The sequence below is a fragment of the Halichoerus grypus genome, chromosome 7 (genome assembly GCF_964656455.1).
Source record: "Halichoerus grypus chromosome 7, mHalGry1.hap1.1, whole genome shotgun sequence".
NCBI lineage: Eukaryota > Metazoa > Chordata > Mammalia > Carnivora > Phocidae > Halichoerus > Halichoerus grypus.
The window spans coordinates 19,097,166-19,122,645 of record NC_135718.1 but is presented as its reverse complement, the minus strand read 5'-3'; the positions used below and the strand labels follow the sequence as shown (position 1 = coordinate 19,122,645).

At 38.6% G+C, this 25,480-nt stretch overlaps 2 protein-coding genes across 10 annotated transcripts in view; one reads left to right on the top strand and one right to left on the bottom strand.

Moving 5' to 3' along the window:
- Nucleotides 1-135: 135 nt before the first annotated feature.
- Nucleotides 136-14,379, bottom strand: BBIP1 (BBSome interacting protein 1). 7 transcript variants are annotated; one of them, XM_078077126.1, is made up of 5 exons: nucleotides 14,171-14,379; nucleotides 13,167-13,262; nucleotides 11,648-11,858; nucleotides 1,224-1,301; nucleotides 136-505 (listed from the first exon to the last, which is right to left on the bottom strand). In XM_078077126.1, exons 4-5 carry the CDS (start codon nucleotides 1,267-1,269, stop codon nucleotides 339-341), a joined length of 213 nt encoding a protein of 70 aa, XP_077933252.1. In that variant the 5' UTR covers nucleotides 1,270-1,301; nucleotides 11,648-11,858; nucleotides 13,167-13,262; nucleotides 14,171-14,379; the 3' UTR covers nucleotides 136-338. The 7 variants fall into 7 exon arrangements, with proteins under 7 accessions (XP_077933252.1, XP_035954897.1, XP_077933253.1 ...); XM_036099004.2 differs by having other exon boundaries at nucleotides 14,215-14,379; XM_078077127.1 differs by having other exon boundaries at nucleotides 13,167-13,250; nucleotides 14,215-14,379.
- The window catches only part of SHOC2 (SHOC2 leucine rich repeat scaffold protein), a 93,606-nt gene continuing 82,000 nt past the window's right edge, over nucleotides 13,875-25,480 (top strand). For 2 of the 3 annotated variants that reach the window (XM_078077122.1, XM_036098897.2), the window contains exon 1: nucleotides 14,702-14,785. The gene's annotated coding sequence lies outside the window, so the exon portion shown is untranslated. Of the gene's footprint in view, nucleotides 14,069-14,701; nucleotides 14,786-25,480 lie in introns of those variants that run through there. The other variant, XM_036098907.2, reaches the window with a different exon arrangement.

Sequence of the window (25,480 nt, the reverse complement as noted above, 5' to 3'; positions counted from 1 at the left end):
ACGATTATCTGAATATAAAAGTTGCATTTAGTCACTTGTGCCTAAGAATGTTATCTGAGTCTTAACAGTAATAGGAATGGTGAAACAGTAATTTACAGTTCTAAAAACTTGGGTAAAAAAAAAAAAACAATAAAATTTGGGTTCAGTTTTTTAATTGCTCATGTTCAATATAAACCAGAGTGTCTAAATTCACAGGTTTCATTAGTCTTGGGTATTTTTATTTTATAAGCACTATCAGTTTTATTAACACACACCATCTTCAGTATACAGATGCAAGTTATTGTCTAGCTATTGTTAATAGTAATGCAGGGTATTCTGTAGAAGTGCAAAGTTACCATTCAGTGAGTTATTTGCTGTTGTTCCTTTTCTGCCATTTCTTGTTGGCGAATCGTATCCTGGGCTGCTTGCTGCATTTTCTCCAGTTTTTCCAGAGTCAGAGATTTTAAGGGCAAAAGTTTGGGTTTACACAGCACCATTGTGGTTATATCTTCCACTGACAACTGCCCTAAGTTTAAAAAGAAGGAATTTAGTGAGATGGCCCAGTTGTATGGTGGTTTGGATTTGCAGCTAGAATGAAGGTCTAAAAGAATTAATCCATTGTTAATGAAAACTCTTGTTTTCAGTTATTTCAAATATATCAACATTTAATTCTAGGGAGTTCATAAGGATGACATTTTGAACTTCCTACCTAAGATTCTAAGCTACCTATGAGACACACAACATTTTGTATCAGATGTCTAGTCTGCAAAAAGATTTGGGAGAATACATAGTGCATACGAATACTTACATAGTGAAAGTATGGTATTAATAGTAATGAATATTCATTAACATGAATGTTTAACTTAAACCATCAGCCTTTAACAATTGCTTGACTTAGGTTTCTTTCTCCCCACTTTCAGACCTTATTTAACATTAGTGAATTACAGTACTATTTTTTCACTGAAAATTTCATATTTTAATCTGCAAATTTGAGTATAACGGGATTTCTAGGTTTAAGAAACAGTGCTTCATTTGTCATCTTTTTACTGGGGAAAAAAAGGATGAGTTCTTTATAATCTACTCCTAAAAGAAACCTAGTAAAAGTGGACAGTAAATGTGGCATACAGGATACAAAATAGTTACAGATGTTTGGCTATCGAGCCTGCTGCTGTGTGTCATGCCTACTACTTTGTATTTTGGTCCCTATTAATATTCTGTGACCTAAGTATTTGTGATTTAGATACCTTGTTTTGGAAGAACTTCCCGGAACATTGACTTCACTTCCGCCATATCTGAATTGTTGGATACAGCTAAGTTTTTTCCTTCAATGAGAAATCAGTTATTAATATTCAAGAATGAATTAACAAAGCATATTGCTTGAGATATTTCCATTGTAGTTTAAGTAAAATCACAATTCCTATAGAAAACGAAATACCCTATCCTTGCATAATTTTCCCATTATCATCTTGTGGGTCTTTTCATTGAAACAAAGTTGAGAGAGTTCACGTAAGCATCTAGACCTTGTCAACATTCTTTAATCAGTGGAGGTGTCAATTTGGAAGGCTACATGTTCTAAATTTTTTCCCCTTGTGAAAAATTAGGTAGGACTTCCATTTTTTTTAGACATAATTACCTAATAGATATCAGCTGAGGAAAACCAAAAGCATTTATGTGCGGCTATTTGGTTCAGTGATAGCATCTCCCTAAATGGTGGATGAGGTATAAAAAATTACCATTTGGGAAGTGTGGGGTAGGGCAGGTAGTTAGGAAAAAGGGGAGATAGTAGTAGGTAAGTATTTCCTAACATTCCCACTTCTCAGTAGCTAACAGCTGGTTTCTACTTTAATCCCTTTGCTGTAATGACAAAAAGCATCCTAAGGATCAGTTACTGGCGACACAGCTGACATTTGTAAGGAAGCAACACAAACAGGTGCAACTGGCTCTTGAAGAACAGAAGTGAGAGGTTTGCTTTCAGTTTGCTACTTTCCTCTAATACAGGGATACTATATGCTAAAGTGCCAGCAAATACCTTCATCTTGAGTATTTTGTTTAGATACCAGCATATATACCAACTGGCTAATGACATTTGTTTCCAGTGTTAACATTCCAGATTACTGCTGTGCTGTATATTCAAGGTGTTCTGGGCTGTAATTTGTAGCACGATCCTTTTCCAAACAGATGCTTCTCCAGACAGTCCCACCGGTTTTGTGATATTTCACCATAGTGATGCAACCTTACCATGTGCCTTTCACAACATCACCACAGAAGAAAGATTTATTATTATAAAGTGGTGATGCTGGCATGGCGCCTGTCTTTACCGCCCACTGCAAATTAGTTATAATCAAGTGAAGTTGCTTCTGGTCTCAGTTATTCCCACTCTACACACTTTGACATTTGTAATAAAATTTTCCTGCTCTATCCACCAAGCTTCTTGTTCAAATTCCTTTCTGGAACATCTAAAGTTCCTGAGGAACCTCTATCCGTTTTCCAGAACTTTGTCATCAAAATTTACCCCTACGCTGATCTTTTCGGGAGTGAAGATGAAATAGGGAATGGACCAGGAATGAAGCAACTCATCACTAACTGAATCTAAGTGCAATATGCAGTTTCCTTACAACACACAATTTCTTCTGCCACATTCTTTTCTTGTTAGTTAGGCCTGCCAGTGGTACCTAGTAATCATTTCCCTTTTTTCCCCTCCAGATTATGTTGAAGGCTAATAGCATTGCAAATCCCTCATTAGTCTGAATATAGCTATAATAAAAAAGTCTCTCCATCAAAATAACACAATGAAAATATTTAGTAGGCCCTTATTTGGTGCACGTCTGACACGATACGCTGCCAAAAGGGAGGATAGATACTACAGATGTGGATAAATGTGAAGGAAATAACATAGTAGCTAAGAGTTTTTGTATCACCAAATTTATCAGCAAAAGAGTGGATGAATACTTAATGTTTTATAGACTAGCAACTGCAGCTACTCAAAACTCAGCCACTATCCTTTGCTCTCTCTCTCCTGTATTTCTTTCACAGCCAAAATCTGGCCCCAGGAAAACAATGAAACTTGGTGCTCTACCAAACCTTAGTTCTCTGTTTCACTAAGCTGCCATTGTTACTGTAAAGGGTGTGGGGCCAAAGGCCTGGTAGGGAGTGGGTTGGGTCTGGTGTGGGGAAGATCAGAGCCGGCAGTCACTTGCCTGGGTGGAGTGTCTGCTTTACTAGGGTTGGTTATTGTTCCTAGGCTCCCCCCCCCCCCCCCCCCCCCCCCCCCCCGGCATTGGCAGGAGAGAAACAGGAAGGGAAGGGCTAAAATAAGCAAGGTGGTGGTTGGATGGCCCTCATTGGCAAGGCTACATTGTCTTGATAATCAACTGCCCAGGGAGTCCACAGAAGTAAGGAGCATTTCTTTCCTTTACCTGGTGGCCTGCTAATAGCCAAACCTGGGTGTTTTGTCTGGTGTAATGTGCCCTAAGGAGTTGTGGTTGCTCCTAAGGGTACTTTCTTATTATGACAGGTAAGATACATGCAACATTAGGGACATATGGGTCAAAGAATAAACATACCAACCATGACTGAAATTCGTATATCTTACAAGTGCCATGTCATTCAGTTCAATAAATGTGTCTGGGAGCCTGGCTGGCTCAGAAGAGCATGCAACTCCTGATCTCAGGGTTATGAGTTTGAGTCCATTGGGTGTAGATTACTTAAAAATAAAATCTTAAAAATATGTGTCTATCATGTGCAAAGCACTGTTCATTAGTGAACAAAACAGATAAAACCCAAAACCTTTTGAAGCTTAACACTCTAGAGTAAGGGGAGAGAAATAATAGAATTTTGTAAGGCAGTAAGTGCTATAGAATATAAAATAGTTTAAAGGAATTTAGGAGTGCTGAGGGGGGTATTGTAGTTTAAGGAGGAAAATAATCATGGACTCATTAAAAAGGTGAAAATCACTGTGACGTCATTTTGGTGTGCATGTTATATTTTCTGAATTTGCAAAAAAGTCAAAAGCCTAATAGTATCCAGCGTTAGGGAAGGTATAGGGAAATTGGCATTTTCTGTTGGTGGGTGGGGTTTTTTGGTACAAATTTTTTAGAGGGATATTTTGTAGTATCCATTAATAATTTTGTATTATCTACTAATGCAAAATATGCATTTTCTTTGACCCAAATGTTCTACTCCTAGTAATAAGCCCCAAAGAAAACAATGCACCAGTGTACAAAGATCTAAGAATAAGAATGCTCATTAAAGCATTGCTTTGAATAGTAAAATGTTCAGCAGTATATCAAAGGTTAAATTACGGAATAGCCATACAATGGACTACTATGTCAGATTTTAAAATGTTACATTTGTCAAGGTATATTTTAAGAGAAAACATAATTGCAGAAGTAAAATTCTTACACTAATAGAACCCAGACTTTTAATGCTTAGAGAATACAATGTCAATCATTTTTCGAGGCTCTTCGTCCGGGTAATTGGAAAATAATCTGCTTCCTCTTTCCCCATAGTTTCTTTAGTTTGTAATCTGTCTCAGAGATAATGGTTTTAATAGATAGTACATTTCAAAGTCATGACGAAGTAAGCAAAACTGTCAGAGCCACTGAGCTGGATGCCTAAAATTAATGCAGAAGAACTTGGAGGGAAACCAAATCTTTGTCATGAAAGATTTACTAAGCTGTAGGAGTGGGAGCTGAGAGACACTTTAGGAAGGATTACTACTTTAAATCAATCATACCCATATTGATAACATAAATTAATCTTACAACTTGGACAAGTTAAAAATTTCTGGGGTGATTTAGTTTGATACCTGATCTAAATTATGTGTGGGACTGCACAAGAACACTAAAGTGTACTTCTGAACCCTGAGAATATATGTCAGTGGTCCTCAGATTTTATGCTTACATAACACCCACAGAGACTTTTAAAAACTAGATAGAAAAACTAAGTACCCCTTTAAACATTTCTAAATTGACATATGAATTTATCATTAAGTTCAAGTAGTTATAATTTCCAGCATATTTAAAAATACTGTTACATCAGTCTTTTAAAAACCTATCCAATATAATATGAATATAGAAATTTGACAGCTATTATCATCCATTAATAAAAAGAATGAAGAACTCTTTAAGTCAGAAATTTTATATCTTTTTCTCCTTAGACCTCTATTACCATTCCACTTAACTTTATTGTAATATATTTGCATGCTTACACATATTTTAATGGTTGACTTTCCTACCATATTTCTCTACAAAAATGTTTATAAATTTATTTACTATTTATTTATTTTTTAAAAGTAGGCTCCACACCCACTGTGGAGCCAACATGGGGCCTGAACTCATGACCCTGAGATCAAGACCTGAGCTGAGATCAGGAGTCAGACACTCAACTGACTGAGCCACCCAAGCACCCCAAAAATGTTTATGAATTTAAATGAAACACAAAAATATTCTGGATTGAGTTATTACAATTATTAGTAAAAAATGAACCAAAACAATTTACATACACATTGATAAAATAATTACTAAAGACGAAAAATGAAGTTAGTGGCTATATATCTGTTAATAAGGACAGAGTTTTAAAAGTAAATACTGGACAGTAAAGACTGGAGTAGAAAGGATGCTCTTTTCAGGACAAGGGCATTAATTCTTTCAGAATGGAAAATAAACATTAATATAAGAGGAATTTGGGATCATATGTTGCTTTCCAAACACATTTTTTCTTTCAACAAACATACCAAATGTCTATAAGTGCCAGCCACAACTAAATGAAGGAGATACAGTGGATAAGAACCGGTTCTCTTTGGGGAACTTGGGGGAGGTGGGTAGGGGAGGGAGAGACACACGTAAATAAATAATTATAAGTGAATACAACCTACTTTAATAAAAGCATGTGTACTGTGCCTTAAGAAACCAAAACCATAAGTAACTTGGTTGGTTTAGGATAGGTGACAGTGGCTAGTCTTTGAAGAACTACTAAATGTGATACTAGAATTAGTCCCACAAGGATGAATGGGGGTTTACTATGCAGAGAAGTAGCTGTGTAGCAAGGGGACAGTGTTCTAGACAAAGTGAACAATATGCTCAGAGTCATTAAAAGAAAAAAATCTAGGCAAACGGCTAGAGAGTACAGGGTACATACAATATATGTATGGTGGCGGGACTGACAAGGTGAAGGCCAGTTCATACTCAGCCTCAAATGCCACGCCTCAGAGTTTGGGCTTTATATCCTATAGACAGAAGGGAGCTAACTGGATGGCTCTGAGTGGGTATATGACATGTGATTAGGTTTTTGGAAACACATTCTAGACAAAAAGGAAAATCAGGAGATACTAGAGGCAAGGAGATCAGTAAGGAAGCTATAATTATTTAGGTAAGATGATGAGGGTATGAGCAAAAGCAGTGATAACAAGCATCAAGAGGAGAAGATACAAAAGGTATTCAAGGATATAAGAAGTTGAGATTCAAATATCCTCCATTATTCCCCCTCATCCCCCACAACCTCTGGGTGATAAAGAAATGATCAAGGATGACTGAGATTTCAAGCTAACATTTTTGCGTGGCTAATGCAGCTACTAATTGAAGTTGAGAACACAGAGGTGGTACAGGTTAAGGAGGGGAGGGTACAGACCACTGGGTATGGAAGTTCAACAGGAAGGCAAAAAGGACTGGACGCCCAGAGAGTCAATGGTACAGTAGTATAAGCTATAGAAGTGGATATAATCACCTAAGAAGCATATGGAAAGATGGCAGATGGTGGTAGGATAGGTGGTAAAAAGAGATGAGTGTACACATGTAGTGGGTGAGAGAAGGATCTGGAATCAGGTTATTTAAACAAATTAATTTTCTAAGCCTTAGTTTCATCTGTAAAATAAAGCTTATAATGGCACTGACTTTAAACAGTATATTAAGTGACATAATTCATAATTCATTGTCAGTCCCTACCACCTGGTAAGAAATCAATGGATATCAATGATTCTTAAAGATAAACCGTTACAATATTGTCATAAAATTAGATTCTTAGAAAAAAGAAGTTTATTGATATGTATTAAAGTTATAGAGGCTAATTATTAAAACAGAGTGGAGAAAACCTTATAGGCAAGCAGGAACACTTAGAATTCTCCACCCATCCCCTTTGCCTTATAGGTCATCTTTTTTTTTTTTTTTAAGATTTTATTTATTTGACAGAGAGAGACACAGTGAGAGAGGGAACACAAGCAGGGGGAGTGGGAGAGGGAGAAGCAGGCTTCCCACTGAGCAGGGAGCCCGACGCGGGGCTCGATCCCAGGACCCCGGGATCATGACCTGAGCTGAAGGCAGATGCTTAACGACTGAGCCACCCAGGCGCCCCTGCCTTATAGGTCATCTTAAAGGAAGAACAGTTTCAATGCCCAGGAATCTATTTTAGCTTCTTTCCTTTAGTCTAGCATAGTGGCCCTTAAATTTTAGTTTGCTTAAGAACAACAATAACAGGGGTGCCTGGGTGGCTCAGTTGTTAGGCGTCTGCCTTCAGCTCAGGTCACGATCCCAGGGTCCTGGGATTGAGCCCTGCGTTGGGCTCCCTGCTCAGCGGGAGGCCTGCGTCTCCCTCTCCCACTCCCCCTGCTTGTGTTCCTTCTCTCCTTGTGTCTCTCTCTGTCAAATAAAACAAACAAAAAGAATAACAATAACAGCACAGTGTTTTAGTACCAAATCATCTACTTTAACTATACAGATATTTTAAGGGATTTTCTACAGTAATTCTGAAAATAAACAACTTTTACCCTAAGAGGTGATTTTAGAATTGAATTAGCCATTTACCCACCTCCCACGGCATCTCCTAATACATATATACATATACTAAATTTAACTAAAACCAGGTCTAGGAAAAGTTATTTTGTCAAACATCACATAATCGGTAAGTGAAGAAACAGGATTTGAATTCATGTCTGCCTGACTCCAAAGCCTTGGTCTCTTCAGTTTTCTCTGTGTTGCATCTGTAGGACTGGCCTAAAGACCCTAGATGGATTTAGTACGGAGCCCCACTGCAGGAACATGAACATTTAAGAATATATTAGATAAGAGGATAGTAGATTATGGTATGTAGAAGCCAATGAAGGTTAAAGTAACATGGCATCCTCAGTTTCTACTAAAATGGGCAGTTTTAAGCCACTAATGACCCCTGCAAAGGAGGAGGAACATAAAATATTAGTCAAAGAGTAAATCTCAGGATAAACATGTAAGTGCAGCATATTGACAAAAGCACTGCATTTTTTTCTCTTTACTATAGCTTTAACCAACATGTTTTTCTATTTCTCGATTTCTTTCTCCTTAATTTGAGGGTTCAGCATTCCCAACTGTCATGTTTGATACTATCCTGAAGAAATCTCTTAGTAGCAAAAAATACTGTTTTTTTGTCTGTGGATTTTATTATAGCATTAGTATTATTTTTAAAAGAAGATGCCACTGGAACTTTAAAATCTCAAGCTTAATTAGAAATATGCAACACTTTAAAAGCTTACAAGTTTTGCATTTTTTCCTCTGGCAGATTAGTTTATATGAGAACATACTGATAAGACCAAGATCATGGGTCAAAAAGCCAAAAAAGACTGTCAGCTTTAGATGGTACACTATTTTCATCTAGCCATCTGGAAAATGTAGGCTATCATCTTATAGGGGGAAGACAGAGAAGGGGGATAGATTACTAAAATCCAAATTTCATTCATGGTAACTCAAAGCATATACATATGGGTTAGAAATACCGAAATGAGGGGCATTTGGCTGGCTCAGTCAGTAGAGCATGCAGTTTGAGCCCCACACTGAGTGTAGAGATTACTTAAAAAAATACAAGCTTAAAAAAGAAAAGAAATATCAAAATGAAACATACTGTGAATGTCAATGCCAACTCTTTGTTTCTAAAAATGTTTAGAACAGGATTTGGATGTTTTTAAAACTGTCCTCCTAGGTCACACTAAAGTCTTCTTAGTCCAATATTTGATCTTTGTTAGGAGCCCCAAGGAGCCATTTTGTGGATCAATGTGGTCAACTTCCTTATGTGCCTACCACTCCTAACTTGCCATTAGCTCTTCATCATAATTCTTTTTTCTCTCCATTAATTTATCTTAAATTTTTTGTTAAAGATTTTATTTATTTAAGAGAGAGAAAGGGGAGAGAGAGAGAGTGACAGAGAGAGAGAGCATGCAGAAGCAGGGTGGAGGGCAGAGGGAGAAGCAGACTCCCCGCAGAGCAGGGAGCCTGATGCAGGACTCAATCCCAGGGCCCTGAGATCATGACCTGAGCCGAAAGCAGTCGCTTAACTGATTGAGCCACCCCAATTTATCTTAAACTTACCAGCTTATCCTAATTGTACAAAACTCCATTTTTAAAGTTTGAAATTGAATGCTTCAGAGTATTCTAGGATTCCAAGTATTTTAAACAAGCTGTGATAGTAAAATCTAGTGTATGATTTAAAACAGAAGCTTGTACTGGAGGGTTTTTTTTTTCTTTTTCTTTTTGGATTAATCTATTTCACATTTATACTTCAAATGGGATACAGGGTTGTACTCTAGCTCTATTGCTAACTAGCATGACCCTGAATACATCTGTTAACGAATTATAGGTTTGATTTTCTCATAAAAAGCATGTTTAGTATCTGTTCTGGGTTGCAAGGTTCAAATCAAAAGTAGATGTAAAAGTGCTTAGAAATATAGTGTGACATTTATTATTCCAGATTTAATTTTCCTATCACTATAAAATAAGAATATAATAATCCTGTTCTAGATTTCCCATTAAGTACCTTCTGACCCTAAAAATTCTCACTCCTTATCAACATTATAGTACTTATAAGACAGCATGAGCTATTTAAAGATGTTTTCCTTTAAAAACCTGTTATATTTATTTACTTTTAAAGAGCATGTGCTGCCAAACTGTGCTCTTAAGAAATATGTTTTTAAAAGATTTATTTATTTATTTGAGAGAGAGAACACATGCATGCGTGGAGGGGGAGGGGTAGAAGGAGAAGAGAATCTTTTTTTTTTTAAGATTTTATTTATTTATTTGACACAGAGAGACAGAGAGAGAGAGAGAGAGTACAAACAGGGGGAGTGGCAGGGAGAGGGAGAAGCAGGCCCCCGCTGAGCAGAGAGCCCAATGTGGGGCTCGATCCCAGGACTCTGGGATCATGACCTGAACCGAAGGTAGACGCTTAACCCACTGAGCCACCCAGGCGCCCCAGGAGAAGAATCTTAAGCAGACTCCTCCAGGAGTGTGGAGACTGATGTAGGGGCTCAATCTCACAACTCCAGCTGAACCTAGAGTCAGATGCTTAACTAACTGTGCCACCCAGGCACCCTTCTTAAATATATTTTTAAGAAAATATGATAAAGCAAATCTATTTCACAACATAAGTCAAGGCTGAGAAAATGTGGACAAGTTTTTAAGCTGGTGGTAAAGAGTAAAAACCTTTAAAATTGTAATTGAGGGAATGGAAGCTTAGTGTACATTAGAATCTATCCTGAATTTTTGATGGAGGTGACAAGTGGCTGTTGCCTAACCTAGAAAAATAAATGCACCTGAAATATGGCAAAAAACATTTCTAAAGTATTTTCAGATTCTAGTCTTAGTATCAATCCTGTTTTCACATAAGAAACACAGGTCATAAACTGGTGGCCCTTGGTCCTATCCAGTTAAATGTTTTGCTGGCTTGCTAAATGTTTAAAAAATATTTGAACCAATGTTTTAAAATTAGAAGACTTCATATAAAGTCCAAATTTCAGGTCCTCTCGACAAAACTAGCAACACTGGGCCCATATTCCTGCATGGGAAAATTCGGCTACAGCTGGGAAGTAATGTCCCATTTAGATGAACACGGGGAGTTCTCTAGTCCCCTCTACTGCCTATTGTTCTCTTTCCCTTATCATCCTCATTGCTACAGGCACTTGACTTCACAACTTCAGTAGAATACAGAACCACTATAACACATTATATGCGAAATGCCCTATTTTATCATTAATAGGTATTAAGAAACAAAAATACAATCTTTGAGAACTGAGGGAGGCACAGAAGCAATCTGTTTATGTAAAGGACAGTAGAGGATATTTTTTGGTGACTATTTACGAATTTAGATCCTTTTAAGTAAATTCAGTCTGCCTATTACAGGTTGTGGATGGGGTGGCAGGAATGGTAGGAAAAATATGAAATATTTTATTTGTTTTATTCAAGACTTTTGATAGATGAATTTTCAAACACGTATTAGACTTCTGAATGTAAACTAACATGAAGAAAACGTGAAAGAGGGGGCCCAAAAAGAAAGTGTTTTTCAGCAGACATAAAGTAGTAATGTTCATTCTCACTCACGTGGCTGCCCACATGCTAGCAGAGCTTAATCTGGACTGATAATATTCATCTGGAGATGCCAAATAACATCATATGTCATGTGGTTGGAAACTATAGTAGTTCTATTCTGTTTTGCTATCTGGCATCTGCTAGTAGAAAAATGTTGCAACATGTTCAATTTGGCTAATTAATTTAGACTCATGTGAATAAAATGTGCGGTGTCTAGCTTCTGAACTGTGCCTAGGCCTAAGAACAGGGACTGTTCTTCTTGGATGAATTTGGATGATGCCACTGGTTCTGGTATACTTCACCAGCAGACACTACTATTAAGTTAATAGAAAATGACACATCCTACTCACACAAAATACCAGATGGCCAGCAGTTGCCTTGGTATCTGCTTTGATAACATCAAGATTCATCTGTCTTTGAATTGCAGGGCCCACACATCTTTCATCAACAGTCCTCAGGGTGCCAGGACTTGACACTCATGAAACTGTGCTGACATCAGTACACTGCTGCAGATTGCATCACATCAGCTCCAAGTGTCGGTGAAGTAGCAGCCACACTTCACTACAGGGAGACAGTCCAGGACACTAGCACTTACTCTCCACAGACAGGAGGATTAAATGCTAACTCTTCTTTGTAGGATACCAAGGGTGTGTGTGCAGAGAAGTGGCATGGATTTAACTAACAACTCATGACAATGGTAGGTATAGTTACATTTGCAAAGGCTTAATCATTATTGGTGAAGTATGAATACTGTGAAGTATTCTTGCAAAATACTTTACATGGAATTTAATTAAGCCTCTAGATCAACTTCTGACTTATAAGAAATAAGAAAAAAGGAAACATTCAAAAACACCTCTGGCCTGAACTCTTTAAAATGACAATGTCACAGGGGTAAAAAAAACGATAGGGGAATTGTTCTAGATTAAGGCTACAGAGTTTTAACACCAAATACAATACACAAACATTGACTGGATCCTGAATTTTGTTGGAGGAGCAGGGGAAAAGGTATAAAAGATATTCTTGGGTCAAAAGAGAGAATATACATACAGAGTAGATTTTAAATATCACAGAATTATTAATTTCCTTAGTTGTCATAATGATACATTGTTTTTCAGGAGAACTTTATAATTCTTAGGGAATACGTTTTGGAAATTTTAGAGGTGTCTGCTTAACAACAAGTGTCTAACCTATTTCCAAATAGTTTAATGACAATGAAAAAAGCATGAGAAGGGATGAAATAAATATGGCAAAATGTTAACTGTTGGATCTACGTGAAGGGTATATGAATATTTATTATAGTCTTTCGACATTTTATATGTATGATTTTTTTTTTTAATTGAGGGAAGAAATCATGTTGGAAAGACTTCAGAGGGGCAATCTAAGAAGAGGTTGAGTAACAAGAACTACACTGAATTTAATCAACTGAAGCTGGCAATGTCTTAGGCACCCGGGAAACACCAAATATATTCAATCTTTTAGTAAGTATTTACCAAAATCATATGTGCAGGATAACATGATACAGAGATGAAGACAAACCATTCTATTTAGATGTAAACATAGCAGTAAAGCTAAGAACTTAAGCAGCTGTTATATAAAATAGTGGTTGTCATAAAAGAAGTACAAAAAGTGCTAGGTAAGCACAGAGTAAATTACTTCCTGTTGCAGAGAATCTGGAAATACATCTCCAAGGATAACTAGGACATGGAAACAGAGTCACAAAGGTTAGTGCTTCAGTGATTAATCTTGGAAGAAACAAGAATTGTTCATTTTGGCTCAAGCATGAGTAGTATGGAAATAGAAAGAAATTAAGTAAAGAAGGTAGGTTTGCACCCTTGTTGACTGGCTGGGTAAATACAATTTTCAGTTTACCTGAAAGTTCTCCCGGTCTTTTTCCCGGCAACGTTAGGCATCCAACCAGTATTACCAAGATGACTTACAGTTCTTGACTCAAGCCTACAGAAGAAACTACATGAGATAAATGAGAACTCTTGAAAAAAAAAAAAAAAAACATATAAAAGTATTACGGTATTTTTAAGAACATTCACAAACATTAAGTTGTTTAATAAAATGTAGGCATGGAGGATAAGGACGGTATAGCTTCACCCAGAAATGCAGTCATTGCTTTTAAGCCCCCAAAGGAGGAGAAACAAAAGAAGAACATCCCTAATGTTAAGACCGGAGGCGGGAAAATAAGACTCAGAGGTGTTGCCGAGGCGGTGGCGGACCACCTTCCTCCTTTCTAGGTGGTAACGGAAAACGATTTCCACAAGCTCCAGAATTCTCCGTCCTCCAGAGATCGGGGTGAAAGCACTTAATAGGAACTTAAGGGGCGCGGTCAGGAGCTCCATGTTGCGGGAGTGAGGAGCTCCGCCCTGCGGCGCGCGCCTAAGCCCCCTTCGGACCCGGCTGGCTGCAGCTGGGCGCGAGGGGCCGATGGAGCGGCCTCGCCCCACAGGGAATCTCAGAGGGGCGGGGGGTAGGGCGGGCAGGCCAGCCCGGAAAGAAAACCTTCTTCCAGCGGAAGCGGCTGCGAGCCCCGCTCACCTCCTCGGCTCTCCGTCTCCCGCGGGCCGTCTAGCTGGGGGCTGCCTCACGGGACAGGACAGACGGCCCCTCACCTCACTTTGCGACTCCAGCTGGAATGGGCACTCCCTGGGGTGCCGGGGGCTCTGGCTATTCCCACCCTTCCGCCATGACCCCATTCAAAAGTGCCAAATGCAACTTCCGGGCAGGACAGGGATTTTCGGAACCCTAACCTCTTGTCCACCTAGGTAAGTGACCAGACGTCCCAGCAAAATAAGGGCCAGGAAACCTGCTTCTTCCTCTCCCCCATCCTGGGCAGGTAGTTCTGAATATGAATTAAGTTGTCTAACCTGGGATGTCTGGTCACCTTTGGTCCTTTTTCGGGCCTACTTACAGATTTATCTTCCCAGACGGCTCGACTGTTGCCCAGGGCAACGGTGAGATTTGGGCGAAGGGAAAACTACGTCACACTGGAGACGGGAGGCCGGGAAACTCCCTGCCATTATCAGTTATGGCTGCCTTAGCTTCAACAGTAACTTCCGATTGCTAGTTGTCACTCTACCCTGCTGGAGGCTTACTCTGTGGCTCCGCTTGCCAGCGGCACCCAGTGGGCCGGAGAAAGGGCGTAGAGCAGCTGAGGAAAGGAAAAGGGCGGAGCGAGGGAAGCTGGCGCCAATGTCTCACTCTGATTGGACAGCGTCGTTGGCGCCAGTGCCTCACTCTGATTGGGCAGCGTCGGTATGCTTGGCTCCGCCTGTTTTTCTTCCCCAGCGAGTGACGGGCCTGCGCCGGAGGGGTGGGGCGGGGCGGTAGGAGCCAGAGTGTGTGGAGGGGCGGGCGGGGCGGGGCGGGGCGGGGCGAGTGGGGGAGGGGCGGGCGGGGGGCGGCGGTTGGGCAGCGTCGCTTCTAAGGAGGAGGAGGAAGGAGGGCGAGCGAGGAGGATGGCGGAGTTGGGGCTCCTGACGGTAACCCGGGGCCGCTGAGGCGGGAGGGTGGTTGTTAGTCGGTTCTTCCTGCCTTCCTTCCTACCCGTCGGGCGGTCCCGCTGGCTGTCGATAGGGGGAGGCCCCGCGCGCCCTGGGGGGCTAGAGCCGGCGGGGCCGGGGCGAGGCCCGAGGGGCTGGGGCCCTGGGAGGCGCCGCCGCCGCCGTCGCTTTCCTGGGTGCTGTCGCAGGGAGGGCCGGGCCCTCGGAGCCGGCTCTCGTGCGGGTCCCGCAGCCGGGCGCCGAGAGTGAGCCGGCCGGCTCTGACAGCGGCCGGGGCCGGGCCTGCGGTGGCGGCGGGCGGGCGGCCGGGGCAGCGCCCGGGTGAGGGCGAGCCCGCGCGAGGGCGCGGGCCGGGGGCGCCGGGCGGACGGCCTTGCTCTGCTCTGCCCCCGGGGGCACCTGGCTCAGGCTGCGGGGCGCCCCGTGGGCGTCCGGGAGGCGTGTAAATCGTTGGCGGGGGCCTTGGCGCAGTGCTAGTGATGCGGGGTGGGGTATTTCCTCGCCCCTTCCCCAAAGCCCACCACTCTCTCCCCTTCTTCTGTCCTTTCGGTGAAGAGTGGCGAGTTGGCTTTGGGTATGTTGCCTGGTGAGGCGAGTTGTAGGCATCCAAGACCGCCCTGTTGGACTTGCTTGGTGGCAGCTTCTTTCCGCGGTAGCTTTTAGAAATAGAGGAAAAGTACTCTATCTCCTCCCCTCCTCCCCTCCTCTTCTGCGGCCCCCCCCCCCCCAGGTCTTAACGCTGGAGGCTTCAGGACCAAACGATTTTCCCCCAGCCCCTCAGTATCCATTGTTTTGTACCATCCCCCTCCCCCGCCCCAAGCCTAGGTAGAAGCAGCATGACTTCAAACCCTTAATTGCCCCCTCCCCCCCGTTTTTAGATCAGCAGAGGTTTTGTGTTATTATGTTAGTACGGATTTACAAACAGGTGGAATGAATACCGATTCGGGAGTTGGAAAAAAGATGCTTTTTTGTGTGTTTTTAAGCTTTCAGTCCTTACAGTTGGTGATTTGATTTTCTTGTCTGTAGCTTTGTATCTTAATGGGGGTGATGAGAATAAAAGAGGAAGCAATGTTTTGCAACCTACCCAAAGAAATGTTTTTTAAGTCTCTGGGGATGCTGAAGCAAAATTGGGTTGTAGATGTGTACTGTATAGTATTTGCTTTCATCATAACTACCAACAGTCTGTAGCTTTCACCTGTGCAATTTTGTACACTTCATGAATGTCAGCTTCTAGTATCTACTGAGAGGGATTACTGTATCTAAAACTTATTTTTTGTTCTTCAGAATCCTAGGGTATACTTGTGTAACCAAGTATTTTTGTATTTAAGTATAGCATTAACACTGAAAAATTACCTTATTTTAAAGACCTCGGTTTATTAGTGTACTAATTTCTACCCTGGCCCTTCCATGCCATACGTCTTATAACTGTTAATATGTATTTGAAGAAACTTAGCTGTTGGGTACAATTTGTAACATTCATACATGTATAGTTTGAATTTATCAAGTGTTGAAGACCTTCTATGTGACAGTGACAAGTATTTTTAGAAATTCTATATATATATAAAACACCATTCTCTACCTATGGAATTTAGATTGAATATGATAAATCTTTTTAAATACTTATTTGGACATAAGGTACACTGAAGCTTTTATTTAATTATGAATATACATTTGAAAAATCTTAGACAAGTAAAGGCTTTAAGGTTTGTAACTTTCAAATGGCTTAAATATAAAGCTAACGTAAAACTATATTCTTGAAATGCCAGTTTTGAGGGGTGGACCTAGCCTATCTGTAAGATTACTACTTTTTCTTAGGGTGTTTGTTTAGTTTTTGAAGAAACAACTACATTTACTCTCAGGTTGGCATTTGCTTATTGATCTCTCATTGTTAATACAGTTTTCAAGTGTTTTTCTCTTGTTAAAAGTTGTTACGGATAAAAGAGTGATATTAAGAGATATATTAATAGCTTGCAGCTAGATTTTTAAAAAGTTTTTAAACTACCATATTCAGAAAGTTGATCAGAGCTATGTTTTGATAATTGTAGCCAGACTTGTAAAAAAAACAACTTTTGATTTACAAACCAGTTAGAAGTTTGAAACAAAAGGAACACCAAAATGATAAATTCTAGTGTTATATTGCTGGAATTGTGCTTTTTAAGTATTACTGTTTCTTCAGTGACTTGGGACAGGCCTTGTCCCATGTTCAGTGAGACATAAACTAGAATTCTATGTGGAATACTCCCAAAGATGCCTTCTGAATAAGCTGCTGGGGGGTGTGTATGTGTATTTTTTATTTATTTATTTTTTTAAAATAATTTCTACACCCAGCATGGGGCTTGAACTCACAACCCCAAGATCAAGAGTTGCATGCTCTTCTGACTGAGCCAGCTGGGCGCCCCTCTGCTGGTATATTTTTTGACTTGCCTTACCCATGTGGGGGAAAGGTAAATAATATTGAATTTCTTTGTTATCCAGGCAGTCCTATTTGTTTTGAAATGCTGGATTATCAATATCTGTTGTGTGTAATTTAATATTTCTGTAAGACTTGTGTTCTTTAAACAATTTAATTTTTAGATTTTTTCTAGTAAGTTATTTAAATATAAAAATAAACTTATGTTTTTGATTAAAAATAAACCTTAATTTGTGTGTGCAGATATAAGGATGAGTATTTTTTGGAGGTTGAAAGAATATATCTTTAGAATTCAGTTTACTATATTATGTATCATTTATGTATCATTCATGTATGAAAACAAAATCTATGCTTATAATCAAAAAACCAAACAAGAGCAGCACCCCTCCCCCCCCAACAAAACACAGTAAAACCAAACAGAATGACCCGTAAATCCTTCAGTGAGTTCTGAGGTTTATGTTTTGACCTTGGTGGAAGTGTTCTTGAATTAGTTTATAAAATATCAGTTCAGGGAGGAGAGGAAATTTAGATATAGAATAAACACTTTCCTAATAAGACTAGTAGGGAATTGGTAAATATTTTGTTGTGCATAAATTAGATAGAAATTAGCTGTAATTTAGCAGCAGAGTGATATATTAAGTACTTTCACGTGGTACTTGAGAAATGAGTACTGCAGATATTAAATCGGTTGCTTTTTTGCTTATTGTTAGACTTACACTTCATGCATTTTATATTATGTATTGGCATATTATAATTTAAGGCTAAATCTTGCATAGGCTGAATTATAAAAAAGTTGCTATCCCTGTGTTCTGAATTTTGTTTTGTCTGCTAGTTATACCACATCAAATTTAGGCCATATAAATCTTTCTGAAAAGATTTTCTCTCTGACAATATACTAGTTAAAATTTTGCATTTTCCTAGCTCTGTTTACACTGACTTTTAAAATCTGAAAAATTTTTAAGTCACAAGGTGACCTATGGAATGCTTGAACTTTATATAGAGTGTTCTGAAATGTAATTGCAGTCAGTGAAGGTTGAAAGAAACAAGGATAAGTTGGAAAAACTGATTTATGTTCTAAAATATGTAATTGCATTATTTTTTGGGTAAACTAATGCTCATTCCTTGGTACTTTCCCCTGGTTCCCATCTTTTTAGTACAGCATCTTTAATTTTGCAAATCAAAATTGTAATACATAAAAAGAATATTCTAATTACAAAGGGCTCTTTAGCTTTTGAGATGTTGTTAACATATGTGCTTTCTGAGAAAGTATGAAATTCCCATTATCAAGATTTAAAAGAACTAATTAGATTTCACACTATATATCTCATTCCAACTTCTCTAAAGATCAGAACTGATTGCAAAAAGTGGTGCATGTTGTAAAAGGTAAGGGTTCTTTTATCAGAAAGAATGAACATACTGCTTGAAGCTAAAACATTAAAGGAGACCTTAAAAGTGGGTAAAATTGGTCCCTATGTGAAATGAACCTGAAAGACTTTTATGAAGTATTTTGGCTTGTCTACCTTCCAATGTTTATAGCACTGTGAACACTTAAAATTTAAGCACTTTATTTGCCCTCAAATACTATTTGTAAATTCTACAATTTTAATTAAGTAATTTCACAGTTGATAAAGATAAATCTTTTTTTCTTTTGTTTTTTCTAATGTCTTGGAGGTAAAGTAGAAATTACTTGTTCTGACAATGATGAGATTAACTCTAAATTCTAGATATTATCAGTTAAATTTGCACTTTCTCAGTTTCCAGTTTTGTGCTGTACAAAACTTCTTCCTGCTTTCAAGACTCACAGTTTTGTAAATAGTCGTTAACTTTAAAATTTTGTTCTGTAAATATTTCTTACTATAATTTCATATTCATAATGTCATTGACCTTCTACTAAGTGCCATGTATGTCCCAGACTGAGGATAAATAGATAAATATGTTATGTTTTCTGCTTTCAGAAAGTTCAGTTTGTTGCCTGAACTGTACAAGTCAGTAGTAAATTGTTTTACAATGTGACAAGTGCTTTGATAGCAGTATATGCTGGAGAACTCAGATGAGTTAAAACATAAATTGCATGTATAACCAGCAGTGCTTGCTGGAGGATAGGACTTGAACTAACTCTTGAGGGATAAGTAGGAAAGAGTGGACAGAAAAAGCATAGAAGTTAGAGATGTTAAGGTCCATTTGGAGAATTGCAGGTGAATAGCAATTTGGATTCTGTGCATGATTTAGTATTTTATTTTATTTTATTTTTTAAGATTTTATTTATTTATTTGACAGAGAGACACAGCGAGAGCAGGAACAGAAGCAGGGGAGTGGCAGAGGGAGAAGCAGGCTCCCTGGGAGCCCGATATGGGGCTCGATCCCAGGACCCTGGGATCATGACCTGAGCCGAAGGCAGATACTTAACGACTGAGCCACCCGGGCGCCCCTATGATTTAGTATTTTAGTAGGCATTCATGAAAGCATATATTTTTAGAGATTGTTATTTCTTGTGGGTTTTTTTTTTTTTTTAATTTGGGCCTTGAACTATGGATCTGCATGAATGTTGGAGATCTTCAAATTATTATTTAAACCTTTTAACTAAGTATATTCTTCGTTAATATTTTAATTAAATATAAGAAGAATGTATCAGCCTGATGCGGAATAATCCCCAGGTTTAGACCTTGGATAATTATGTTTCAAAGACACATTCATATCTTTTTCTCAGCATTTATGCATCATGTTAAGAGTAACATTTGTGAACCTCTTTAGAACTCAGTGGTGTTTACTGTACAAACATTTAAAATTCACTCTTCTGGGGGCACCTGGCTGGTTCATTTGGAAGAGACTGCCACTCTTGATCTTGGGGTCATGAGTTCAGCCCCCTCCTTGGGTGTAGAGATTACTAAAAATAAATTAAAAAAAATAAAATTCACTCTTCTGAGAGCATTAAAAACCACCTCTTTTCATACTTATTTCAAAGTGCTGTTCTTTCCTTTGGGTATAAGTCAGACTATCATCAGCAGTTATATCCTGGTAGAAGTCTCTGTGGCTTGTATGATTTATAAGTTCTCTGAACTTGAATATTAAGTAATTTTCCATACAGTATGATTTGATGATACTCCTTTGAGGCTGTTTTTTTTGCCATTCCAAACTCTGTTCCCTCAAAAGTGCCATGGTTTCTCTTTTAAAACATTTGTCATACTGCTTTTTGTCCGTTGTTACTTTTGATCCTTCCAGTTATTTTTGTTATAGAAACTTGAGAAATTCCTTTTTAAAATTTTCACTGTTTAGTAATTACATTATACATTTAAAAAAAAGATTTATTTAATTATCTTGAGAGAGAGAGAGAGGGTGTGCAAGAGCCAGCAGGGGGAGGGGCAGAGGGAGAGAATCTTTCTGAGCAGACTCCCTACTGAGCGAGGAACCTGATGTAGCTTGATCCCACAGCCCATGAGATTGGGACCTGAGATGAAACCAAGAGTCAGATGCTTAACTGACCGAGCCACCCAGGTGCCCCTACATTATAAATTATATATCACCTCATTTATCTCAAGGTTATTTATTAGGAAACTAAAACTTTCTGGTTTCATCTCATTGGATAGATGCAACTCCCTGCATTCTCACCTGGCTAACCCAATCACCCTTCTGGCCTCTCTATCATATCCTTTGGGAGGCCTTCTTTGATCCTTAGAGTCTCCTGTTCTGAGGTTCTTTGGCACCTGCACTTACTACTCTCTTTTAACATTTTTGTAATGATGTTTTTAATGTCTGTCTTTTTGCTGGACTGTAAGTTTCATGATAGCATCAAGTATGTCTGTCTTCTTTACTACCATTTCTCCAGTATATAATGTCTAACCTTTGTAGGCTCCTAATAAAAAAATTAATAAAATTAACAATCTTGAGCCCCCAAACAAACAGACCACTAAAAAGGACAAAGAGATGTCCTAGTGCTTTTGGTCTTAAACGTATTTTCTTGCTGAGCGAAATAAGTCAAACAGAGAAAGACATGTATCATATGACCTCACTGATATGAGGAATTCTTAATCTCAGGAAACAAACTGAGGGTTGCTGGAGTGGGGGGTGGGGTGGGAGGGATGGGGTGACTGGGTGATGGACACTGGGGAGGGTATGTGTTCTGGTAAGCGCTGTGAATTGTGCAAGACTGTTGAATCTCAGATCTGTACCTCTGAAACAAATAATGCAATATATGTTAAGAAAGAAAAAAAGAAGAAGAAGAATGTAGCAGGAGGGGAAGAATGAAGGGGGGGGAAATCGGAGGGGGAGAAGAACCATGAGAGACAATGGACTCTGAAAAACAAACTGAGGGTTCTAGAGGGGAGGGGGTTGGGAGGATGGGTTAGCCTGGTGATGGGTATTGAGGAGGGCACGTTCTGCATGGAGCACTGGGTGTTATGCACAAACAATGAATCATGGAACACTATATCTAAAACTAATGATGTAATGTATGGGGATTAACATAACAATAAAAAAATTAAAAAAAAAACGTATTTTCTGCTTTTAGACCCCCTCAGGCCTTAATTGAAGGCTTTTTTTTTTCCCCTCATAATGTACAATTTAAAAAAGTTTAGTAACCAAATGTAAAAAGGACTGGGATATCTCCTAGAGGTCATAAGAGAGTTGAAAATGAGAGCAGGGGAAAAACACTTAAAAATCAGGTACAAAACTTTTTAAAAATGGCAGTTTAAGGCAACTTAATGTTGTGATAAACAGAATCTTTCAAGGCACCATTTGCTTTATATATAGTACAATATAACTAATGCTGATAGAAGATCATGAAGAAGAGATTAATTGCTGTTAGTAAATTTTGTTAAAGATTACACAGGACTGTGTGTTGTATTTGGGAGGGGTTTTTATCTAAAATGATGCAATTAAAAAATTACAATGTCAAGCTTTTGTTATTGGAAAGATTTGCTTAATGAGGTGAGACATGGTAGGCACCGTAAGTATTGAGTAAAATTAAGTTGAAGCAAATAATTCTGTGAAAGTACTGAATCACTGCAGTGTAAGTACTTTATAATTTGTAGAAGTAGATTTTATACCTACCATGTTTCTTTCCTTACTTAGCTATGAAATATGTAAAATTGAGTAACATGTTTTTCTTCATTAGTTTTGAATAAAAACATACCTGTTGCAATGATATGACAAAATGACATAAGTATTTCTGTAACTTTTATTCTGTTAAAAAGAGTAAGCTTTATTGTTTTTGGTATTTGTTGGTAACCTGGACTGGAAAAATTAGGTTGGGGGTTGTAATTACTTCTTTGTTAGGAGCATGTGGAGTCTAATAGATTGGGTGACCTGAAAGAGATTATATTTAATTCCAATTTTGTTTATATATCTTTTGGGGTAAAGAATTCAAAATTTCACCTAAGGGCTTTAGTTCTTACTCAGATAAACTGCACTTTATCTTAATATTGTAATCTGTTGAATTCTATGATTCTGTAAGTATGGGTAGAAAAGCTGGTTATTTCTTGTTGCTAAAACAAATACTGGTTTATCTACCATGTGTTAATTAGCATTTTAAGCTCATAGAAATAGGATACTTATATACTAGGCAGCTTAAAATAGTAAGGTTTTATGATTTAATCTTGAAGACATTTATTTCTGTACTTTGGAAGTAGTGATTTGAAATTCTTAATACTAGAAATATGGCCTAGTTTCAGAACACCCACTAAGCAACTGTGGGAACTCAGCATGCTAAATGGCTTGTAGTGCTGCAGTATTTTTTAATTTTCCCCACCCCCTGTTATATAATAGCTTAGAGTAGTACACACAGAACATGAGTATTTGGGACAAGAACAAAGTGTATTGAAGTCTCCAAAACATGTGAGACTGTCAGGCTTTGTGTTGAGTACTAAGAAGCTAAAAAGATGATCAAATATGATGATTAGTGAGTAAATGACACACGTCAAGTGGTGATGTTTTCGGTTGGAAATAAGGCAAGAAAAAGCAAGAATTGTTTTTGGGCTTGAGAAGAATGACTTTAAAAAAAAGTCACTATTTTTGAGACAAAATTTTTAAAAGTTAATTAAAATTTTTATTTAAGAAGTTTGATAGCTCTGATTTAAGCATTTCCATGATGCTTGTGTACAGGACTTAAAAATTTCGGTGGAAATAATTCTAAACATTTCCCCCAGAATGTTGTGCAATGGAAACATTACAGCATTATGTCAGCCTATGAGAACCAGATACTGAAACTGATTGGCTATTAACTATGAAGAATGAAATCTACTAGTTCATATTCATTGTTCGGGAAAGTATGGTTGTAAAGGCATTTGATAAAACATAGCTTTGCCATCTCATTTTGTTAAAGGGACTGAGTTGATCTGCATGAATTTTAAAAGCATGCAGATGGATATTAGAGTTAAATGTTTCAATTTAAAGATTTTTATGATACAGAAAAGGAAAGACTTAATAAATTTGCTTTAGAAGTCGGCTATGTAATTCTTGTTGAGTTAGCTCTATGAGTAGTGCCTTAATGCATAACTAGTTGTATACAAAAATAAAAAGAATTGAGGCGCCTGGGTGGCACAGTGGGTTAAGCGGCTGCCTTTGGCTCAGGTCATGATCCCAGGGTCCTGGGATCCAGCCCGGAATTGGGCTCCTTCCTCAGCGGGGAGCCTACTTCTCCCCTGCCTGCTGCTCCCCCTGCTTGTGCTTGCTCGCTTGCTCTCTCTCTCTGTCAAGTAAATAAAATCTTTAAAGAAAAATAATTTATCTAGCCTTTTCTCTACCGGAATTCAATTATACCTGATATTTCTGTGTGTGCATTTAATGATAATTGATAAAATAATAATGATCCTGTGGCAAGATCTCGAAGATTTTTGTTTCATCAAAGAAAGTTGAAATTAATAAAATTGAAGTTTTGCTATATTTTATTACATTCAGATTCTTTAAAAATTGATAATCTACCAGTGGTAGATTCATGTGCTAAAAATAATTTGTTAATTAGTTCATCTTTTTCCTGACTATATCATTATCCAGTTTTTATAACTAACAATGTGATAATATTTGCATTGCTTCTGAGAGTAAAATTAAGTATTGCCAAAAGTTTTTTTCTTTCTGGCATGATTTAAATATCCTATCACTTGCTACCTGCAAATTACTAAATGATTTACATCTTTGTGGTATAAGAATTTTTTATGTCGGGGCGCCTGGGTGGCTCAGTGTTGAGCGTCTGCCTTCGGCTCGGGTCGTGATCCCGGGGTTCTGCGATTGAGCCCTGCATCGGGCTCCCTGCTCCGCGGGAAGCCTGCTTCTCCCTCTCCCGCTCCCCCTGCTTCCCTCTCTCGCTGTGTCTCTCTCTGTCAAATAAGTGAAATCTTAAAAAAAAAACAAACGAATTTTTTATGTCAAATTTCTGTAAACTATGTGAGAACCATTTTGGGATTATAGTCACAAGATAGTACATACTAGTTGGGAACTGGTTGGATTTAATGTGTTAACCTAAAAAATAATGTCCTTTTATGTCTCTTCAAAAATATAAGCAAGGGCTGCCTTTCAATATTTTGAGTAGCTTCTGATGGGAGAAATTCCTTATTAACCTTAAGTTGGGCCTGGCTGCTCACTGTATTTCTTTTTATCTTGTTTGGGGAGTATTTTTATTTTGGGATATTTAAAAAAAATACAGAGAAAATGACATTATATCCCTAAAGCCCAAAATGCATTCTGTAAATCCTATTTTAACTGACAGGGTAAGTAGATAAAATAGGTGAGCATACGGTCTTCATCTAAATAGTCTCAAAAATGGACTGTATAAATGTGAGAAGGGATATTTGCTCTCTATTTTTTTTTTTTAAATATTTTATTTATTTGACAGAGCACAAGCAGGGGGAGCAGCAGGGGCAGAGGGAGAGGGAGAAGCAGGCTCCTCGCCGAGCAGGGAGCCTTACGCAGGGCTTGATCCCAGTACCCTGGGATCATGACCTGAGCTGAAGGCAGCCGCGTAACTGACTGAGCCACCCAGGCGCCCCTACTCTATTTTTTTTTTAAAGTAGGCTCCACACCCAACATGGGGCTTGAACTGACGACCCTGAGATCGAGTCAAATGCTCTATCAACTGAGCCAACCAGGTGCAAATATGCTCTGTAATAATGGCAACTTGCCAAATACTGATTCTTAAATTTAAGATACCTACCTTGAGACCACACATCCTCTAATCTTGCTATGTATAATACATTTATTTTTGTTTACATTTTTTCTGACAGTTTCTGATAATTTATAGAATGAGTAATGGAAAGGATTTATAATCAGATAAGACC